The following is a 23,618-nucleotide window of genomic DNA, read 5'->3' on the forward strand; positions in this document are numbered from 1 at the left end:
TAAAAGCATGACAGGGGTTTCATATTGTAAAGCATCGGCAGGTCTGGAAGAAAACAGGATTTCCATATGGTGAACGATGAACAAAGCACCCTCCCGTGGTATGGAAACCATACCTACAGCCATGCCTAAGCATCACGCTGTGAAATGAAGACCCCATTTTTTTTCTGGAGGAGTGTTAGGTAGCACTCTGTCAGGAGCAGATCATCCTGGCCTGGGCTTGCTTCTTTCTTGATCCCTTCCCACTTCCCAGTTCATCTCACAAACCCTGAAAAAAATATCCAGGTCTTAAAAAATGGTGGTTGAAATGAAAGTGGAAGTGGCGAACAAGAATTTTTTTAAGACGGCAATAAAGAGAGGAGTTGACGAGTCTGTCGGCTCCAGAGGTAAAAACAGCTAAAGGTTTCAGTAACCAAATCTGAAATGATTAATTATTCTTAAAGACAGTTAGGTAACGTTTCTAAATAAGCTGTGATCAGAAGCTATAGAAGTAATGATAATCTACTATAATCTATTAACAACCTAGTATTTTACTGCTTGACAACCCAGTCGTCTACTGCCTGCCTCCAGAAAGGAAAGCGTAGACCCGTGAACCGGGGGTCTGCGTTCAGAGCAGGTTGCTCAGGGCTTTATCCACTCGGATCTTGAAGACCTCCAAGGATGGAGACTGCACAACCCCCCTGGGCAACCTCCTGCAATGCTTGAATCTTCCTTATTAGCGTGTCAGAAATGGATGATGCTCTGAGGACGGAATGCCCCTTTTCTAGAGCAAGCTCTGAACACGTGCCGCGGCTCTGGCTGTGCTGCGCGTCCCTTGCCTCCAGCGGGACCGGGAGGTGCCGGTCCTTGGGGCCATGGCTGGGAGCCTCTCTCCCAGCAGATGTTTTTCCTGAAGTCTTGTGAGCACCGAATAATGGGGAGGGTTACACCACCTGTCTTACTGACTCCTGCTCCTACACCCTGTTTGTTTGCTTTTCTTTTCCCTCATTGAGCAGCTGAATAATTTCGAGCCTTATCACCCACCGTTCATCGTACTTCTCTGATGGAGTGGTCCGCAAATCTGCCGGCACGCGGCGTGGACCGCAGGCTGCTGGGACAGATGTTGATCAGTTCCTGCTCCGGGTCTGACTCCCTCGGGACTTCATTCAACGCATCTTCACGTCTTGGCAATAAAGATGAACAACTGTGCTCTCCGTCTCTTTAGTTAGTACTCACATTATAGTAAGCAAATCTAAACTCTACTGCCCCGGTTTGCTTAAATTACACAGAAAAGAAAAACTTTAGTGATGTCAAAATGCACACATCTGCTGGTCCTTTTCCGTTCAGAAACACAGTTTCCATGTTTTCAAAGGAAATTAGTTTGTTCTGGCATCATTTGATATTGGATATTACTGACGCGATAGTTTTCAGAAACGCCTTGGTTAGAAAAATAGTTTATTTGCTTTGATTTGTGAATGCTTTTAGAGCCTGTGAGGACTTTTGCCATTGCTGTTCCTGCTTTCAAAAGAGCTGAGATAAAGTGTTATTTTTGTACCTACGAGTGTGCATTATTTATAGCGACAGCCCGGCCTATGCCAGCGTACCGTGATTGCATTCGGTGAAAGAAATAAAGAGTGACATTCAGAGATGCTGCCTCCTGATAATAATACAAAGCATTTAGATGAAAGAACTACTTATCAGCTCCCATGCTGGAAATATAGTTTTATAAATTGCTGTAATTTCACTGAATTTACTGAGAACCTGCCAGAAAAGAGGATAATTTATAACAATAATAAAGTGCTATTTGTTCAACAGAGAAGAGAGGTGAGTCCTCATGCTTAAAATGACTCAAGCAATAGGATTTTTTTAGCCATGCATACTTCTGGAACAGCCAAACCATTTAGAAAGTTGTCTTTCTGAGAGATAGCAACTTCTCCTCCTCTCTTCTACCACCAAAACTACTCAAGAGAAATGCTAAGGTGTCTTCCTCGTTCCCATCCCAGCCAGTGCCAAAGCTACCACCCAGGCTTTTGTAGGCGTCAGCTTCTTTTTCTCCTCGTTACTTGACCAAATCGGCAGAATTCGAATGCCTCTCACTGTACGCTCACCCCGTGACGGACAGGACGATGCTGCCACTGAACAATACCATGCTCGGAGGAAAAGAATAACCCCCAAGACTGCCCATTAACCAATTGCTACCAGCAATTAATGAGCTGCATGTACAAAATGTAGAAGTCAATGCCCTCTACCCAGCCCAAGACTGAGCGTGTCGTCGCACTTAGAGCAGATGTTATCTATGGAGCTGCCCGTGCACAGGTAAATGTGCAAAGGGCACAAGCAGAAAATACTAAAAACCTTCTTTCCAGAGGCTGCTGGACCCCAGGCGCAGAAGATGGTGCCCCTCCCTGGCTGGGTCTATTGGTGGGCACGGTCCCATTTGCTGTATTACACAGGTGTGCTGGGCAAAACGAAGAAAAAACTAAGTAGGAGTTATCTTTGTGGTTTTCATATGGCTTGAACAATTTCACTTCAGGACCAGTTTTTAATCTGCAATTATTTGTTTACCCTCCTGGTTTCCAGCACTGAGCTGCTTGATGCAGGCAGCTAGTGTTAACCCCACTTAATGCTCCCTTTAAAGCAGTTTTTATGTTGCCAAATTTAACGATTAAAAACCGGTCTGAGCACGTGCAAAAGTCCGTAGCTCGCAGTGAGCTGATTTAACATGAGCAATCATGGTAATCCCCCCGCTACCAAGAAATCCCCACCTACAACTGTGCTCTGTCTCTGAACCTCTCTGCTCTCGCCCCGATTACTCGTTACACTCATTAATCCTTCTCTAACGCATAACTGCTCTGTGTTCTTGTACTTAAGGGAAATTCGGGATTAGTCTGAGTAACAGCACTTTGGTTTTTTGCAATGCGGTGTAAGCTTTAAAGCTCCTGAACGTACCTCAATAACGGCAGTGTCATTGGTCTGCTTCCAGGAGGTGCCTGGTCTCCAGATCCTGCCCGTGCCCACCAGACACTTGGACCTGGCTCTGATCACAAACGAAGAGCTGGTAAGCATCAGAAATTATCACCATGCTACAGCAGTTGTGTTGTATTGGAGACAGTCCTTGGCGTTCAGCGTTGTAACGTAGCCCTTCTCCCCTCTCAGTTTAAAGTCAACAACTACAACGAAACCCTGGTGCTACATCTGTTCATCTCCATAAGGAACCTACTGAACACGGTGAGTTTTCATGACGCGGTAATTACGATGGCCGCTCCTTTGGCTGGCTCTCTCACCCGCTGCCCTGGGAAAGAGATGAATGATCGGTGCCTGACTGCAGCTGCTCTACCAGGAACTGATGCATTCCTCAACGCTGTAAAACCCACTTCAGCTGTTAAAAAAATTGCTTCAAATATGACTGAAGTCAGTTTAAAGATATTTTTGAAATCTCCCCGTTAAAACACTTGTTTGGGAATACGCATTATTGTTACTAAATGTTTTCTGGTAGCTCATTGCGACCTCCCTGTCTCTTCACCTCCTTCTTGCTCTGAGTCCTCCATCAGTTTTCATCTTGTGCTGCCTCCGTGTGAATACGCCAACAAGGCGCCGCTGCATCACCAACAAAACACTCAAAAATGAGCTACATCATTAAAATAATATAATACACAAAAATCAACGGCACGCTCAGCTCTTTCAACTTCAGCAAGAAACTGGTTCTTGCACAAATAACGCGGAGCCAAGCGCAGTGCCCAGGGTCGCTGCACGCCCCGTGGGTTGCAAGGGATGAAGGCTCTTGCTGTCTTCCAGGTGTACAAGCACATGAAGCTGCAGACCATCGTCATCGCGGTGGAGATGTGGACCAGGACGGACCAGGCGATGACCGCCCGCAGCCTGGCCCGGACACTGCAAGTCTTTGCTGCCTGGTGTCAGAGGGATGCCATCGGTCACATCAATTACGACCATATCCAGTTACTGCTGTAAGAGTCCTGCGTTTTAATCGCTCAGCTCACGTACCGGCTATGGGGAGATAAGCAGGGAGCAAGAATATTTTCATCTCTTTCTTCTTCTAATTTTTATATATATGTGCTGATAACTCTTTTGTCCTGGTGGTATCTCGTGGAAAAAAATGTAAGAGTTTAATCAGTCCATGTACTAATCAGCACATATTTGTCATGTAAATTGACACAAGAATTCGCTTTTCCCTTTCACTGGCCCCTTTTATATTTTTCCACACATGTACACACACAGAGTGTACAGCTTATTTTCAATTTTGATACAGTTGTCTGTAACTGAATTGTTTTAATCTCATTTTAGATTTTACTTATTTTTATATATACAAGCCACTCATTTTTTACATATAATAATTCATTGTTATATGGTTTACGACTCAATATTTCAACTAAACCTTTTTGCTAGGAGGAGGGAGTTAGATCTCAAACTGCAAGATGTTTCATTTCACTCATTGGCTTTTCAAGACCTAGCACCTTGTTTCTGTTTTGTCTGTTCCTTTTTCCTTCATTTTGCAGAAAGAAACCTTCTGCATAGTAAAGTATTTATTGAATATTTCTTTTTTCAAATTTAACATACTCTATTGCCAAATCTTTTTAAAATAATTTTGAATAATTTTATTTTATTGAGATAGCCTATAGGCCACTCTTCCCTTTTAAGTAGAGAGGAGGCCAACGAGTTTATAAACCGTGGCTCTGCCTCCTTAACATCCCCGCTAGCAGGATGCATTGCTGGTGCTTGCACACTTGATCTGTGGGTACCAGCCTGGCTGCATACAGGGCACTCACGGGAGAAAGGGGTGATGCTGGGCTTTTCTTCAAGACAGGAGCTCCTTGTTACCCCAAACCATTATTTTCCAGCTGTAATTCAGGCAACGCATTCCATTATCGAGACAAAGTTGTTCTGCATTTCTTTAATGTTCAAATTTTCCGGTTGCAGAGGCCAGCACTACAAGGAACGGGGATTTGCCTGGAAGGGGACAATGTGCCAGATGAACTCCATGGGTGTTGTCTCGGTAAGGGGAGTCCTCGCAGGTTTGCACCTCCTGAAAGGAAAAATAAACCTTTCGTATTCCCAGTGAACCTTGGGAGTTCTCAGGCTTTTACCGATTAGCAGGTAACACCTGTACTGGGCATCTAAAGGAGGTGATGCTGGTATTGGTTTTGTTGTTTCTTAAAGATGATGAGGTGATGAAGGAACAACTCTCCAGTGCTTCCCCAGACCAACTCTCGCTAGGTGTCCTTTGGTTTCCCTAACTGGTTGTTTGCCAGTGCAAGTCCCCAGCTAGCACAGATTTCACAATTACTGAGCAAAACATTAGAAATCTGGATCTGCAATTCTCCACATCAACATATAACATCTTGAGAAAACGTGGACCATCGTGAAGAAAAGTAATTCCACTAATGAATTAACATCTCCTGAAACCTGTGAAGAATATTTGGTAGATGTCAGCTTCTGTTGTTTTAGCATCGAAGAAACCATACAATATTGCAGGAACATCCTTGCAATGGTCAGCTCCACGTACTGCTGATAATACGACGTCTTTAAAAATGACTCATTCCTCTTAGCTCTAGAGGTCTGCCCAACACGCAGTGAACTTCAGCAGGCAGTGAAGGTTGCTTCATTGCAGATGCGTTTGCTTCCAAGTCCTAAGATCCTTTTCTTGGTGTGAAGAAATCCTCATCTCTCTGTCACTGTCTGCAATGCACACACTGCATGAAGACACAATGAGAAGGACACAGGCTCCACACTTAATATTAGACCCTTATCTTTACCAAAGACCAACTAAGCCTCCCTGAAGACATTAAGGATTTGAGAACCTGAAGTCTCCTAGCAGATTTGTCTGTTTTTTAACAACATCAGCATTGAAACAGCCATTTCAGTGGGGTCACCAGCAGTCCTGCTTCACCCGCTGATGGTCCCTCCCATCCCATCCACTTGGAAGTCACCTCCTTGGTGGCCCCAAGGGGACAGAGGACCCGGCACACAAGGGCTGGGGGGGAAACCTCAGCAAGTCAGAGCACTGTGTTTCATGGCTCTCGGATCCTTCAGCTTTTGCTGTCATCCATTCCAACAGTGACCTTGTTATCCTAACGTATTCATTAAATTTATGTTTCTGAGCCTCTCACTTTAGCCAAGAGTTCTTCCAGAATTCCTAAACAGCAATTAATCAACAGGTTCAGTCGACTTGTTTCCAATTTGGCTACAGTAATTTCCATGCCCATATTTATACATGAAAAAAAAAGAAAAGAAAAAAGGCTTTTTCCTCCTAAAACTGTCCATATTCCTCTTTGCTAGTTAATCTATTTGTTCTTTAAGTCCATCGATTCATTTATGTATATGGTATGGTTATACATAATTTTTTTTTCTTACAGATCTTGCTTGGCATTCAGTAATTGCACTATGGGAGAATATTACAATGAAGTAATAAGAAAGAATCTACCTTGTCTACTCAACATACCATCTTTAAAACCATTTCTTCTTGAACTCTGCGGTAATGGTGTCTTGGAAAAAGAGGAAGAATGTGATTGTGGTAGTGATGAGGTTAAAAATTAAAAATTTCACTGCAACCTACATGTTAGAGTAGTGTTGATAAAAGTGCGGTGGGTTTGCAACTAAAAAAGCTTACTGACTCATGGGAAGAAATGATCTTTGAAGTGTTTTACATTCAAACAAGCCCACTGGCTTCCACTTCTGTGAATTCCCTTGAAGTGGGGAATTTCCAAATATGGCTTTATGTGTGGGCAAAATTTGTGTAAACATACGCAGAGCATATCTAGGGGTAAACTCAGTTTTTCTTCTGCGGCTACAGAGGGACTTTTCCTGGCAGACTCTGTGCAGAGCTAACGGTGAACTCGGTCCTCAAGTGCCTGAGAAGGAGTCACACCGCTGGGACAGACGAGACCTCTCCATACCTCATCCAAACGGAAAGGTGTTTTCTTCTGGCTGTACTAATGGTCGTAAGAATGAGAGGTCTGAAGAAAACAAACGTACCTGAGCAGTGCTGCAACGTGGAGACTCTACAGAAGGGACATGTCTTTGCCTCCAAGCCCCTCTATATACAAACCAGTTGTGAGCACTTGCATCTTCTTGCTTATAAAACGAGAGTTTTTCCATTTCTGTTCTTTCTTACATTTACCCTGAAGTCAGTGAAAGAAGCGTTTTTCTGAAGCATTTGCATGTTGGTACCTTTGCAGCTCTGATTCCAGGTTCCATGCAGTTGTGACACTTTGGAAAGTTTGAGTTTTCCAGTGGAATCTCTTGTTTGTGTTTTGTGTAATCGTTACTTGTACAAAGCTCCTGTAGCTTTGTCAAAACTCAGCCTTTGCACTGACATTTCCCACACTGAGCGATTTGCGTGTGTATTATATCCAGGCTTGGGTTGAATATCCTGCACCTTGCTGGTAAAGAGGATTCACCTGCTTTAAGAAATTATGTTAAGAAAACCCAAATCCTACCACCTACAGCCCCCCAGGCCCCGGTCTCTCCAACCACTGGTCCCAGATCTCTTCTCCTCAATCAGGGACAGGGCTCAGCCATACAAGTGTCCTGACGAAGAGACCCTTTTTATCACCCCTTTTATCCCCCCTCTTTTCCATTTGCCCACACTTGTTCCTCCCCAACCCACCTTAATCTCTCCCTGCCTTTGGTCCTTTCCCTATCCATCCCACACAAACCATTACACATCCCCACATTTGCCTTAAAACCTCCCACGACAAGTTTTACACAACCCTACATTCTCTCTCAAATACCACATTACAAGTTTGGGTCCCCTTCAGGACACCCAAGAAAATCATCAGTGGTTTTCATCAGTGACCTGAAAGCTCTGGTCTTTGCCAATGTCCCCATTATCTCCTCTTCCTCAGCATTGCGTGATCCCTTCATTACTGCTCCTGTCTCCTTTCCTTGTTTTTATGCTACAAAGCCATTAACCAGCTCTCCTCACAAAGCAGATACCCTTACATCCCAGCTATCCTGAAACTTTGAGTAATTAATTGTGTTCATGTGACAAAGTTCAGAGTCCAACAGCTCTAGCACCCGGGGTGATTTGGGATTGGGAATTTGAACTTTTAAGGAAATGGTGGATCACTGCGGAAAGAGTTGAAAAAGGGAAGGAAGGAAATTACAAAAGAAGGGGGGAAAAAAGATAGAAAGGGAGACCAGTCTCTCCCATGGTGCTCAGCAGAGTCTCTGAGTGCTCTGGAAACATTAACGAACCTGTGAAGCAGGTAGATTGGCTGATTAACAGAGGAGATGGAAGCACTAGTGTTTGAAGAAAAATGTGAATTGTTTTAAAAGTGTCTACACGAGGCGTATTTCCCCTCGCCACAGAACTCCACAATGTCCAAAGTTTGAGGAGTAGCAGAAAAGAGCAGATGTTTTTCCCTTAATTTCCTTTAATTCTGTGTCTCTTAAGCTAGAGAAGACGATCCAAATGAGAAATTCTAACTCCGAGATGGTATGGCATTATTGACTTCCAGGCATGCCTCCAAGACGGATGCTGCTTCTCCTCCAGCTGCTTGCTTGCACCAGGGGCTGCTTGTTACAGAGGTGAATGCTGTCACAAACGTCAGGTAAGTTATAACAGCAACGCAGCTGCTCTTGGCTTTGTAATGTAGGCTAAACTAATGATTTAATTGGTTTTTCAACGCTGTTAGTTAGGTGCTCTGTTTAGTTCCTGTATCTCTCAGTATACCTGGTCTGAAAATACGCATAAACCTGACTGGAAACTGCTGATGCTTAGGTAAAGAACAACTAGTTTTGAAACACCGAAATTCTGTCAGACAAAGCCCATCAGCAGGAGCAGCAAAGCGAGGGTGTAAGGACAGAACTGAGCGACCCAACGCAAGCGTTGGTGTCATGGGCTGAACGTTCAATGATCACAAGTCCGGCTGGGAGGAAAGGGATTTTAAAACCTCACTTACACTCCTGCTGATTTTGAGCTTTTAGGGAAAATCCAGCAACACTGTATTTGTAGAGGTATTTCAGATTCGACCTGAAATGCACAAATAAAACCACAAGTTTCTCTGCTGGAATATCAGCAATCACCGTTTGCAATGTCTCAGTTTCCATGGGACAGCAACGACGTTAGCCCTTTATACCTTCCTCCCATCCTTGTTCTTTCTGATGTTTGGCAAATCCAAGTTGTTGTTCTTCATCTTGCACTTTTGGGGCGTTCCCTAAGATTTTGCCACATGGGTTTCAGTAATTTGGGCCAGCCACTCCTGAAAAAATCCATTCAAAACTCATTTTATGGGATTTTCTTTACAGTTTCAGCCAGCAGGAAAAATCTGCAGAGAAGACAGGAGCGTATGTGATCTCCCTGAGTGCTGCAACGGCTCCTCAGGGACCTGTCCCATGGATGTATTAAGGAAGACAGAAGCCCATGCAGTGACAAGGACCGCTGCTACGACGGCCACGGCCACAGCCACGAGGCACAATGCAAAGCTTTATTTGGCAGAGGCAAGATATCTCCTCCCAGGAACTGCCAGATCATCTCACACGGAACTAGCCCTCGCCTTCCGACAACACTTCATCTCCTGTCTCCTCCTCTCTCCCTGGCCCCTGCTTTGAAAAGTCTGTTTTCCCCACAGCCACTGAACATTCATTGTTTACTCTTTATAAGGCAGGCAGGCTTAGATAGATGGGCCAGTTACTTAAGAATATAAGAACTTGCATAAAAAATACTACAGAATACTTTTTAAATACCCCATGATTTTATAACAATAGCCATGTAACTATATATATATAAAACGATGTGTATATAAAATATAGTCTTGGACTAGATGATCTTAAGGGTCTTTTCCAACCTAAATGATTCCATAATTCCATACATACGCAATAGTTAGGGTAACCAAAACGGGGTTTTCTTGGGCAGTAGCTGTTGCAGGGCTGTTTAGGAACGTCGCATGCCCAGTGTGCAGTGGGAACGGCAGACGTGGCCACTCTCATCCATTTACCAGTAGAGGGTCCCAGAAACAAAGATGTGCTGGAGACGGTTGTTGAGGTCACTTCTATGCCTTTGAAAGCACCCGCAACCTATAATTCATGCACCTAAATTTCCCCCAGTTCTAACTTGAAGCACGCGTGTGATTTTTTTGAATACTTGCCCACATCCTCTTTCAGATTACTTCAGTTCTGTAGGAAGCAACCCAACTTCCCCAGTCCATGTGTCCTGAAGCTGTGGCAGAGCAGGTCTGTTCTGCATCCCTCGTTAGTGACAGCAGTGATGCCCATCACGATTTGAGTCCTAGGTTTCTTTATGAATATAGAAAAGTCTTCTGTAAGTAAAACCACAGTTCCTCTGTGATCTACCCCAGTCATGAGAACTTTGGAGTCTCTGGGAACCCTTGCACATGAAGACAGCAGCATTTCTCATGAAAGGCATTGCTGGGAAAGGCAAGGGTATTGATAAGGCACAATATTTTGATAAGGCAGAATATTTGCGTCATCATTTCGACATGGGACACCAAAGGAATTGTCACATGAGCATTTACATGGTGCTAATGTGGCCAAGAGAGATCTCAGCCATCCCTGCAGGACAGATGTGAAGCCCAGGAGCTGGGTTTACTTTGAGAACATTTTGGATGCTTGAAAACTTGTAAAAAAGCCTGATGGGAGTCCAGCACTGACCACAGGCTCTCCATCTTTTCCTTCAGTGCTCTGTTACTCTTATACAAAACTTTGTGAATATAAAGATCTTCTGAAAAAACTGGGAGTCCCCTTGGTTAGAAACAGCTCTGCCTTACCGAAACCCAGATCCCTGAGCTGTTTCTGACATCTAACAGGAATCAGTGCTGCTAACACTGAATATAGTGGTGATGACTCTGGTTTCACAGTAAACGTAAGATATATTGACCTGTGTCACACAGCAAGTTAGATTTAAAGAAAAAAAAAATAGGTTTGGGAAACATTTTAGGCTTTTAATCCAATTTTATGCTCCATGTTATTCTGTACAAATGACCATGGTCCATTCTGATCATTAGTTGATCTCTTGGTGGCAAATCTGTTCATTTTGCCCCTTCATTCTCGTATGGATTCATTGTGGTCCAAAAGAGGACTAGAACCCAAAGAACAGGGGGCGGAGGGGGGAAGCCCATAAAACACAACTGGTCAAATGCAAGCTGTGGTTGACTAGAATTTAATTTCAGAAAAAAGCACAAAAATCATCCGGAGGGATTCTGGGGGTGCGGATAGTCCCTGCCTCTCCATGAACACTTCCTTCTGCTCTCTTGCTCTGCAGCCACCCACTGTGCCCCGCTGAGCTGCTTCAGGGAAGTGAACGTTCGAGGCGACCGGTGTGGGAACTGTGGCTGGAACGGGACGTACTACACAAAATGCCTGGAAGAGTAAGTTACTGGTGGTTACTGGTGTCCCAGTCCTGTCACTAGCCCGGTAGGACTGGGACACCACTCTTGTGCATTGCTGTACAAGGCATACAAACAGAACACTGTTTCTAAAGGGTTTTCAACTTGAATTTTTTTTGTTGGGATTAGGCACAACAAGAGAGGCAAAAGCAAAAACAGCATCAGGAAAAGGAGTGCAGCTTTTTGTATGTCTTCGAGGCTCTGCTAGGCTTTTCTGGTTGGTTTTCATGGGTCACACAATCACAGAAGGGTTTGGGTTGGAAGGGACCTTAAAGCCCACCCAGTTCCACCCCCCTGCCCTGGGCAGGGACACCTCCCACCAGACCAGGTTGCCCAAAGCCCCATCCAACCTGGCCTTGAACACTTCCAGGGATGGGGCAGCCACAGCTTCTCCCCAGCTATGTTTCTTGGTTACTTTTACCATTTTTCTTCTTTGTTCCCTCAAATATTCTGAAAACCAACTTCCACATCATAACGGTTCACACTTCATCGCATCTGTCTGTGCTACTGAATTTAAATTAGGTGGAGTTGGAGAGATCTTCTAAAAAACGCATGCTCGGTTCTGCAACTTCGCTTTCCTTACAAAGACCACAGAGATGGCACATTTTGTACAACATCGGCTGCATTTAGTCTTATGTAAAACCTACATTTCAGACTTTAATACCAGCAGAATTATTTCACCTGTGTATCTTTTTGTCCCATTATTTCCAAGATACCTGCCCCTTTCCAGGCAGATATATTAGGTGACAGATCCATCTGGTTGTTAATGTGGATGCTAAGGGAGAATATTGGGAAGACTTGCAAACATCTGTCCTTTACCTGTAATATTGCTGAGGAGCAGTAAGAAAAGTTACTGGCAGTCTGTCAATCTGTAATCGGAAGGGTCTTCTGCTCTGTCACCAGCCGTAGGTGGCTGAGTCCATCAGAAGTTTTGTTCTCGGCAACGGCATTCTCGGAATAATCATGTCTGTCTGCTGTCTCCAGAGAGGAAGGTTATAACCCCAAAAATGCACGCTTTTTTCTTGGGAAGCAGTTCTCCGAACTAAATATACATCCTTGAAAACTAGTAATTGTTGCTCTATACGATTTGGGCTGCACAAATGAGTGAAGAAAGCTGGCCTCAACCCTGTCTCCCCAGAAGAGAGAAAAATGTTGCTGGAAGCGGAGCGGCTGTTTGGGGGGGAAAGTGCCGCTACCAACACGGCTCCTCTCAATTCACAGAGAAAAGCCGATGCCAAGTTTTAGGTTTCTGCTAGGGTCTCCTTAACGGTTGCTTAGGTGTGCTGGGAGGAATAAACCCTTTTACACTTTCCATATCAAAAACCTCTCATACTTATTTATGCATACACTGACTACACAGTGAAGCCTCAGCCATTAGCTGAAGTAGGTGTTCAGCTCATGCTACTTATCCTTCAGTGCTATATTTGGATATTTCTTCATCTGCGTGTCCTTACCAGGGAACCACATGGGAAACCTTCCTGCTCGTTCGTTATGTCTTCAAATGCCTTACCACGCCATCCCAAAGACTCCTTGTTTCCACGCCTATATAGCATCTCTTTAGTCTCTACGCTGTATACCTCCAGGCTTTCTGCTGTTTCTCAGAAAGATAAGAACGCCGATAGCTCCCAAGTCGCAGTGGTGGAGGTGCCTTGGAGACCCAGCCCGAGCGCAGAAGGGAGGGAGCATGCAAGTGAGCATCTGCTCGTCTGGTGTGCACCAATGAATATCTGAACATACACGACAAACTGCTGTTTCCACCAATGTTTCGTTGTGCCAGAAACACCGCTGTGCACAGAGCATAATCTTCTTTGTTTCTCTCTTCCATTCCAAGTGTTGGGAGCTGCAAGGAATATGGGAAAAGCCGCTGGAATGCTTCTTTTACTCTTCTTGATTTTGGCCTTTCTGCTGTACAAGAGGGTTGCCATTGCTCGGTGGATCCGAAGGTAGGTAAAGCTCCACTAATCTTTACATCACCTGCCAAAACTGAGGCACAATTAACAATTTCTACCCAAGGTTCTCAGCATCCCTCTCCATGAAGAGCCCTGCTATGAGTTAACCATGCAACGCCAGCCACCTCTCTCGTGAACCAAGTTCCTCTTGCTTCAAAGACAACCCGCAAGGGAATGCAACCCAACGTGCTCCGATCTGCGAACACAGCTTTGTCACAACTGCCTCCTATCCCGAAATGGCAGCTAGAGCTTAATAGTTTTTAATCTTTCTGGCACTTTTAAAGTTTTACATAGAAATTTTGAAACTAAAATAGTTGTCTAACTTCAGGATGATTTTTCATAAAGTTTGGCTTTTTCTAAACGGCTCTTTCTTTTTTCTCTTTTGGAATGTTTAATCCTTTTTTTTTTACCTTTTCCTTTGATTTCCAGTTTTTCCATTCACTGAAAAACGCAAACAAAAGTTGAAAAAAGAAAGATTTTAAAATAGCATGTGGAGGATAAACTCTCTTATCCTCTTACTGGTTTGTACATTTTTCCCAGGTCAAATGGGTTTATAAGCTTAACTGAAAGAATACGGGAATGTGCCTGCCGACAGGGAGAACCTTCAAAATCCCAAACCAGAAAATGAACGATGACATTCCCCTCGATGATCTCTGCACACCCACATGCTTCAGATTTGCTGGGCTAACTTATTCTGCCAAGAAGTAGGAAAAACCACACGGAGCTTTGCTCTGCTCTTTGCAGCACCACTATCCAGCACCCATCTGCCTCATGTACAACCAGTGTAGGTATCTCTACCCTACCTTACAGTCTCCAGAGCAGATATAATAAATGCTTTTCCCTTACCACAGTCACCTGTGGTATCTCTGGATCTCAGGTAAGAGACAGGATTTAACTTAATTCATAGTTCTGTTTTCTTGTCATTTTACATATCCATGTCAGAGAACACAAATTCAAAGAAAAAAAACACCCAGTATTTCTCAAAAGGTACTTGTCCATAAACTAAAGCATCTTATTCTGCAGGAAATTACTGTCCAAAATTCCGATTCACTGAGCACTTTATGTTACAGGTGGCTAATTAGAAGACAGGAAAAAAATCGTAATAGCACCCCTCCTCCTCCTCCGAAACAAGTAAGTGTGATCTCCCGTCTCCAATTTAAAAATTACATTCTCAAAGGGGTTTGAAGAACTTTAACTTCTCAGTACTTTCCAAACATCTTTTTCCTTTCTCAGTAATTCTTGCTCCCCCAGTTATTTCAGTGCAAATTGAAAGCTGCCAGTGAGGACACACCCAAAGCCTGTGTGCAGCATACCTGCGGAAAATTGTGTGGGTTTATGTCAAAAGACAGTTTAGGGTAAAAATACCAAGTTCCTATAAACAGAAGTGCATTCAGACTGACTGCTTCAAGAGCTGGCATCAGCATGACGACAGCTGAAGAAAGCACAAACAAAATACTAGCCCTTGTCAGAAAGTAAGAATTTTGTCCACATCGGGACAAATACGAGATCTCTCCCAAAACGAGCAATATGAGGTGGCAGACATCATAGTGTCCTGGCAGGGAGCTGCCAGGCACAAGGGTCAAGTTCAAGCCTCTGCTCTGGTCCTGGCCATGGGTCTTTACTGTGGTGCTGGTTGCTATTGAGCAAGGCTGATCTATCCTCCAAGAATTTGGCTAATCTAAACTGTGTCAAAGCTGATGCAGTTCTATCTGAACAACTTTTCCAAGGAAAAGCTCCCTGGGAAAAAAAAAAAAATAAATCCTGCCTCTTCTAGTTAAAAGAGGAGGAGAAAACAGCTAATGAACTAGAAAGAGAAAATACAGTAAGAAGGAAGAGCAGCCAAGGTCTCACCTCGCCCCACATGCGCAGGGATCACCCACCCAGGAGACCCAGAGAAAAGCCCTGGGGTCAGAAATTCATGGTATTCAAGGAAAAACTGGAAGACATGGGTTCTATAATTTGAAGAGGTGACTGAGGGGATATTGGATAATAACCCCCAAATACGTTCAAGGCAACCACAATTGAGACCTTGTTTTTTAGGTTTATTGTGGGCAGAACAAAAAATTATGAGAGTAAACTGCAACACAAGAGATTTTGGCTAGGAAGAAGGGAAAAAATGCTGTGTTTCTTTTTACATAGCACTGAGGAGGTCCACCACACCTCATAAAACAAGTGAACCTAAAGAGACTGATGGGGAAAGTTATTTTTTTCTGTCAATAGTTAATTAAAGTATAGCAGTCATTGTCACAAGATGCTGATGAAATCAAGCACTGAACATAATGCAAAGAAGATTAGTCACATGGAGAGATAACAAGATTAATCGAAATTTTGACAAGAGTATTAGCATAGCCCACAAAATAAGTAAGAGGAGAGCAGTCTAGGAAAGGCATGCTAAGTCTGACATCTTTGTATTAGATGTCGTCTAATACATCATGTGTGGCCTCTAAACGCCACAGGAGTCTAGAAATGACAGATTTGATGAAATGCAGGTAAATTAATTCCATTGAGACAATGCAATTTGAGAATTTCACTACAATTTTGCAAACATTATAAATGAGAAAAGTCATTGAAGACAGAAAACATACATTAATTAAGAATACCAGGGAAGCACTGAGACACCAGGGCAGAGGTTAAAAACTCCAGCCCAGGGAACAAGCACAGAGAGGAGGTGCCCCAGTGACATTTGCAGTTAATATGCCTAGAAATGTAGCATACCACGAGAACTAAAGGAGTTATAAACAGAACATGAACTGCCCCAGATCAAAACCCGTCCAAAGCAGCATCTCATCTCCAGCATGCAGGAACAGCCTGGGGAAAGCATCATAACCAGGGCATGGTGAGTTGATCCTTGGCTCCTGAAGTTCTGCTGATGGCCACAGCTTGCGTCCCAACCACTGTATTTAAAGGTCCTGGTGCATTCACCCTCCACAAATGCATCTAATCCCTCTGACCCTACTTATCCTACTGTCTCCCCAGGATCCTCTGGCTGTGAATTTCACCAAAAAAAAAAAAAAAAAAGTCTTCACCCTCTGGAAGTGCATCCTTCCAAACAGTTCCAGTGTATATTCCCTAAAATTGTAAACACTGGACTCCATACCACCAGCACGCTAACAAAACAACCCCCATTTAAGTAGAACATGCCGTACTAACCGTAACAGTTTATTTTTCAGGAGAACTTAGCAGAGGAAGAGGGAAGTCCTTCTAAGGATTAAGCCACAGCAGTGCCTCTGTGCAGGACACAAGATCCCAGAGGGCTGAAGATAGCCTACGCACGGCTCTGAGAGCAGCCTCACGCATCGCTGGCTCTGCAGGAGCTGTCGGAAGCCACGCTTCCCAACCTGTCATCTCAGTTTGGGGTTTGCTCAGCTTTAAATAGCAATGTTACCTTCACTGAAATGAACACGTTTTCCTCCCATTTCTGTTTACGGCAAATATCTTGGAAGCTGGACTCCACGCTCCTCCCAAGGTTTCCATCTCTGCTTCCTAGGCATTTCATGTCTGCTGCGGCAGCAGCCCAGGCCATCACTTTAAGGGCCTCGCAGACTCTGCAGGCAGGCACTTGGCAGACTGTATCTCGACATTCCGAATTTTTTCGGCTGAGTGTTTTGCTTTCTGAGTCCAGAGCAACTGACTACGAACACTCAACCCTAAGAACGCAGCCCTTGCCTGTGGCCAGGACAAGCTCAACACTACAAGCCGGTGTGTCCCTGAAAGGACGTGCAGATTGCAGGATGGGTGGTTCAGAGTCCTTAGGATTCCTCAGCCTCCTTTTTCAGACTGGGTGATGGAAAGTCCACCTCCCGGTTCCCTACTGTCTGTTTGGCAGACTAAAGAGCAGTCACATCATTTCTTTGACTTCTCAGACATAAATGAAAAAAAGAAAACGCATTTCTGTTTGAAATGCTCATCCCTGAACATACTGAGCCATGCAGTTGCCTTGTATGGGTCTGGATTTCCGAGTCACAGCAGCGGATGGGGCTGGATGGGCTCTGCGGCCATAGAAATGTTCACAAGGTCTGCTGCGTTAAAAAACTGAATGAGAACAAAGAATGGGAAAAAGAATATTGTATCAGTGTGTTTGCCACAGAGGATCTCACACCAACTCTTGGTAGTCATTCCTGTTCTAACTTTCAGCTGATCTTCCCCCAAAGAGCACAGGAGATCCCTGTGGCTCAAAACAGCTAACTCCAAGACACAGTCCTGAAGAAATGGCTTTCCCACCTTGACCTGACGATAAGCAATGACTACAAGGGAAGTGCAATAGTCCCAAAATTATATTTTGCTTGCAGGGAGGTCCTGAAAACACCTCTATCCAGCACCTTCTCCCCGATTTTCATCAACACATCACAGTGACTGGCACTGTCTTGGCCAGAGTGAATTACTTTTTAACTCGGTCGTAAAGGCAGGCTCTTCAGGGCAACCAGCCTGCAAGAAAGGCAGGTCTACCAAACTTTCCAAGAATTCTTCACTTTGAAGTTTACTATAAATGTACAAGGGGTGATCTCTCTAGGTGGGCAGCCCACAGGGACATGAAAGAATGTTGAATATCTGCAGCCTGAGGAACAGCTCATTTCAGCAGTAATCTCATCATACCCCTCAGAGAAGGACTACTGACCATCACCTCTACTGTGCCCAAGACAATAATGCACTCAGAAACTTCTTCACCAAATAATGGATGTTCTTAAGATACCTGCACAGGGAAAAATTCTTTTAAGTGTTTGATAAATAGTATCAGCATCGAAATAAATCGGTTTTCTCTTAGTATAAGGCACTGGAGCCAGTAAAGCAATGGTGTCTTCAAAAAAGCAAATACTAGGTACCTTCATCTACGTTCAGAGGAGTCGTGCACATCTCATCCCAGAAGCCTTCATAAAAGCTCCTCTGATCATTTCGTCTTAGAGATGAGTTCTGTGAGGCACGCCAGGCTGCCTAAAAACCTTCTCACTCCCCTTTCTCTTTCTCCACATGCTTGCAGGGCTTCTGTGGTGACAAATTATCATAGAATAAAAAAAAAGACTTACTTCTGCATCCTGGAGAAATACAAATGTCATCTTTATATAGAGCAAATGGATTGTTTCCACATGGGGACTGAATGAACAGATATAAGTGCCTTCAGCCATGAACAAGGAATGATAACCTCAGCCTTCACTAATTTCATTCTCAGACCTTCAGGGCTGAGCAGTACATTTTCAGGGATAAGATCACCCTTCATACAAAAAGTCTCTGAAAACCTGCCTAATAAAATTTCTTTGATGAATACAGAGTCTTTCCTCTAATCTTTCATCAGCTCTAAGCTTTCAGCAAGCATTCAGCAGTGACAGTCACTCACCCCTGAAGACTGCAATATGCCCATACCTCAATAACTGATTAACTGATGAAAAACTGTGACAGTAGCCAAAGGACCCTGCCAGATCTTACAGATCCTCCCGACATGACAATTAAGGATCACAAAGAAGGTTATTTCTCTCGTGAGTTCAGAGAACAGAGCTGAAAAGGGCAGGGCCAGATTTCACCAAAAAAAGGAACTGGCACTTCAGGACAGGTTGAAGAACATGCTGTCTTACTGAGCTCAGCAGTGGGGCTTGTTCACCTTGGCCTTCGGGGTCGGCTGGCATCCTGCATGTACATTATGGCTTGCCAAATTTCATCCATAGGCACTTTAAGCGTGATAAAATGGAGTATCTGCCCACAGACACCACCTGTACATGACAGCAGAGATCCTCAGGGAACTCTTCTTGTTAAACCGTTGTATTTTTCAGACTCAGGCTCTCTTGAACTCTGGAAGAGTTTTCCCACAAATAGGTAGACCTCAAGAGCTGCTTGGTTTGCTTTGGTAGTGTTCCCTCCCAGCTGACAGAGCTGATGATCCAGTCCCTGGCTATTCCACTTCAAGGAAGAAGAGGCAATACACAGATTTGCACTGCACACTTGGAAGTCTTCAGGTGGCACTGCCAGCCTTCCTACCCACAGAGCCATTGCTTCACCACCACCAAAGCTGGAACACAAAAGGACCACACCTCTGGAACAGAATCATCATAGAGTCACAGAGTGGTTTGAGTTGGAAGGGACCTTAAAGCCCACCCAGTTCCAACCCCCTGCCATGGGCAGGGCCACCTCCCACCAGCCCGGGTTGCTCCCAACCTGTCCTTGAACACTTCCAGGGATGGGGCAGCCACAGCTTCTCTGGGCAACCTCTGCCACTGCCTCACCACCCTCACCGGGAAGAATTTCTTCCTGATATCTCATCTAAATCTTCCCTCTTCCAGTTTAAAGCCATTGCCCCTTGTCCTGTCACTCCCTGCCCTTGTCAAAAGTCCCTCCCCAGCTTTCTTGTCGGCCCCTTTAGGTACTGGAAGGCTGCTCTAAGGTCTGCCCGGAGCCTTCTCTTCTTCAGGCTGAACAACCCCAACTCTCCCAGCCTGTCCTCACAGCAGAGGGGCTCCAGCCCTCGGATCATCTCCGTGGCCTCCTCTGGACTCGCTCCAACAGGTCCATGTCCTCCTTGTGCTGAGGACCCCAGAGCTGAAGGCAGTACTGCAGGGGGGTCTCACCAGAGCAGAGGGGCAGAATCCCCCCCTCAACCTGCTGGTCACGCTGCTTGGGATGCAGCCCAGGACACGTTTGGCTTGCTGGGCTGCCAGTACACATTGCCAGGTCATGGTGAGCTTCTCGTCAACCAACAGAAGAAATGGTAACTCACCTTGTGACAAATGAGTTTTCTGACGAGTGCCACCCATGGTTATTCAAGTAACTTCTGGGGTACAGCAATAGCATCGGTCTGTGTGGGGCTGCACATACATATACATCCGCTCCATATGGGACATATTTCACTTTGGGCAGAAAAGCTACAGTGAATTAAGTCCAAATAATGTCCTGAGTCTCCTTCTAAACTTCTGAGGGTGGCTCAGCTGTAGAAACAGCAACTGGAAATATTATTTTTATCCTTGTAACTACTGTGTAATATTCAGACTGAAGACTGCTCAGACATCCAGTAGGCAAGTACCACTTCATTTCGTTTAAAGAGCCTATCAGCTCTCAAAGTGATGCTTTCCAGCCCTAGCTCCTTCACTTTCCTTTCCCAATGCACACATCTCCAAGGCTGCCCAAAACCAGATACAGTGCAAAGTCAGCCGGCAGAGAGAAGCAACTAAGGGTGTAGTACTCCTTCACTTTGCCAGGCTCTCTGCTTGCACAGAACTTGCTGAAAAAAACAGCAGTGTCTTGTATTTTCTTAATATATATCACGAAGTCACATGCTGAGGCACAATGGAACAGCTTAGCCCATTCCTATTATTGTAACTCTGTAACAAATGTTCCCATTTTTTACTCTTTCCTCTTCAAAATTTTGAGATTAAAATCTTTCTTTTCTGAAGAGATTTTGAAATAGCCTTAAAATATTTATTTTGCTTCGACTTAAATGGTCATTTCAGTTATCATCTTTATTCAGGCGTTGGTACTTCAAAAACACCCTGCATTATCTCTGTAGTACTGGAGGGCTTTTCCCTCCCCTTACCCACTTTGCTCCCTTAGTACACTGGAAAGATAGAAGATAAAATAAAAGGCAAGAACATGCAGAGAAAACAATTTTGGGGCTCTCTGCTCTCCCCATCTGGGATCCACAGCACCCAGTCACTCCTCACACTCTTCTGTCTCATGTTCCTTCTCCTCAGACAGCGGCCACCAGGAGATAATTTCCAAACACTTATTACCACCCCCTAAAACAGTCTCTGGGAGACACAACCTGTTCCTTTGTGGATTGTAAGTGACTCAAGGCAGCGTGAGAGCAAGGCAGCACCACAGCTCACAGCCAAACGTCTGGCTCCTGGACCTTCCTTTGGTATTTCTCTTTCTCTCTGTTCTCACCCCTTGCTGGAGCAGCACCTTGAGCTGACTTGGCCACTTGTCTGCCTCAGGCTAAGCTTGTTGCAAATACTCTGATAAAATAATCAAGATTTGATTATATAAAAGAGTTAGGTTTAATTAAGAGTTAGAAAATTTTAAAGCCTAATGTATAACTTAGGATTGTTAGGTTTGAAATAGATAACCACAGAAATCTCACCATCGGAACAACAAGCTACTTCTATTTAAAAAAAAAAAAAAACAAAACCAACTAGTAGTATTATACTGGAATTGTAGTTAATAATTACAAGGTTTTGATTATACCTTGCTTTGAATTTTGGTCAAGATGACTGATTGATAGTTGGGTGACTTGTGAAGGGAGTAAGGGTATGTGAAGTCCTGGAAGGTGATGAGAACAACCGGAACTGATTGTGTTAGGCTAGTGAGCATGGATGAGTTATACGACAACCTGGCAAAGTGGTCATTCAATTAAGTAACTTGGCAATGAAATAAGTTTTTAAGGTGTCCTATAGTAACCTGCCTTCATTATAATACTAAAATTCACACCCACAGGTCAAAAAGACCCTTGCCCAGGTCAAAACCCTTCCCCTGAGCATGCATAGTGGTAGAAAAGATCATGTAATCGTATGTAAATGATGTAATGTATATACATCCTGCTTCCAGGCATTACACTGAATATGTAATCAATTGTACCTACATATCCCGTTCACGGTAACAGCTGGGTATGCACGTTAGTTGGAGCGATCCCCTGTGCATCCAGCGCTGCAATAAAGGAATGCCTGCTTCTTAATGCTACGTTGGTATTAAGAAGTTCTATTCCCGATTTCGGTGACAAGCTCACATCCTGCAATTAATGGACACAGATGAGAAAAGAGTTAACGGGAGAAGGTGACAAAAGGCTGACATAGCTCTCAGCCCACAGACTGCCACATCTCTCTATTCTCATGTGCAGCTGGTGCTGTCATGGCTTTGCTTCCTGGCTCACTCCAACAGCCCTCGCAGGTTTCTATCCAAGGTATTACAACAGTCGTATTCTTTACATATAAAAATAATGCAGAGCAATCAGTTTGTTTCAGATTCTTCACAAGATGTTTACTCAACACTTTCTTTTTGAATCACAGTACATAGAAAGAATTGTTAAGGCTTTTGGTGAATTTCAGATTGGTGAGCTATTGCACAAAAATAACGTGAAATACCTCTTGCTCTGTACATAAGAATTCTCACCATCCTTTCTCTGAACAGTTCTAATACCAACATATCTTTAAGTGGCAAAGTGGAGGATGTCAGGAAATAACCACCAGTGAGAAGTGCTTCTCGCATCGAGCAGCTCCAGTTACTGCCCAGAGCAGCGCACAGCGTCTTGGCTGAAGGAAGGGGTCTGGCTTTCCATCCTTGTTTCCACAGCGCTTCTGCCTCTGTGCCTGCTCTTACCCTCGCTTCTTTCTCACTCGTTTCTGTACTGACAGCCCTGAATTAACCCGAGCACAGACAGCACAGCCCAAGTCTGAACCCATCACGTCACCCATAACGTCCTACCACCTCCCCCAGCACTGCAAGGGCCCAGGAAACTGCCCCACAAGACCACCCAAAGCATCTCCATTCCTCTGACAACTTCTGCAGGACTGACACTGACAACATGCTGAAAAATGAGGGAAAAGTAAATAGTGCCAAATGTCAGATAACATAGGAGACACCATGCAGAGTAAAAGATTCACATTCAGATGTATTTCTATAAAAACAAGTCATTTTTCTCATTACTCTCGAGCTGCCTCAGAAGCTGTAGGCTGCCACCTTGCAGTGTTACAGAAAATAGACACAGCTTGCTTCACGACACCGTGCGTGCCAGCTAAAACCCGGCCAGAAGACAGAAAAAGCACAATAATCTGTAACAAACTCCCAACTACCAGCACGGATCCTGAAGCATCACTATTACAGGCAGCGAGGAAGCAAGTCAGCTGCACCGCTCCTTCAGCACCTGGTCGGAGCCTACACTGAAGAGAAACGGAGAGGAACGGCAGGCTGAAAGGGCAATCACCCTCCGCAAAGGCGGGCTGATGGCGAGGCCCAGCCCTGCCATCTCGGTTTGACCATGAGCATGAGCCGACGCGGTGATCCACAGCACCTGTCAGGAAAACGGTGAAGTACCCGAGACCGACACGCATTTAATTGTTAAAAATAAAAAAAGCAAAACCTATGTAAGGAAGCGTTAGTTGGGAACCACCACGTAACCACGTTATAGAGAGGCACTGGCACGAAGGGCAGAGGCCGGGCTGGCTTTTACAATGGCTTGGGAGGCTTCGGAATGCATCACCGCACCCACCGGTGTACCTGAGACGATGCACAGGCCCGCACCGCATCGTGACCGGTACGACACTCGCCAACCCCCGCTTAAGCCTGCGCTGCACACCACTTTATTGTTACAATTGGTAAAATAAGATGTGTGATTAAAGACACCGCCACGGCGTGACCC

At 44.6% G+C, this 23,618-nt stretch overlaps 1 protein-coding gene across 1 annotated transcript in view; it reads left to right on the forward strand.

The window, feature by feature from the left end:
• Positions 1-13,282, forward strand: part of LOC104159094 (disintegrin and metalloproteinase domain-containing protein 9-like) — a gene marked incomplete at both ends in the record, with an annotated part of 15,407 nt that extends 2,125 nt beyond the window's left edge. The window contains 10 exon segments of the mRNA XM_009696914.1: positions 2,960-3,034; positions 3,133-3,204; positions 3,772-3,941; positions 4,912-5,040; positions 6,348-6,516; positions 8,454-8,546; positions 9,244-9,337; positions 9,340-9,435; positions 11,216-11,321; positions 13,171-13,282. Of these exon segments, the coding sequence (XP_009695216.1) occupies positions 2,960-3,034; positions 3,133-3,204; positions 3,772-3,941; positions 4,912-5,040; positions 6,348-6,516; positions 8,454-8,546; positions 9,244-9,337; positions 9,340-9,435; positions 11,216-11,321; positions 13,171-13,282 (1,116 nt within the window).
• Positions 13,283-23,618: the final 10,336 nt, after the last annotated feature.

This window comes from Cariama cristata, unplaced genomic scaffold (assembly GCF_000690535.1).
Source record: "Cariama cristata isolate BGI_N322 unplaced genomic scaffold, ASM69053v1 scaffold12253, whole genome shotgun sequence".
In the NCBI taxonomy this organism is placed as follows: Eukaryota; Metazoa; Chordata; class Aves; order Cariamiformes; family Cariamidae; genus Cariama; species Cariama cristata.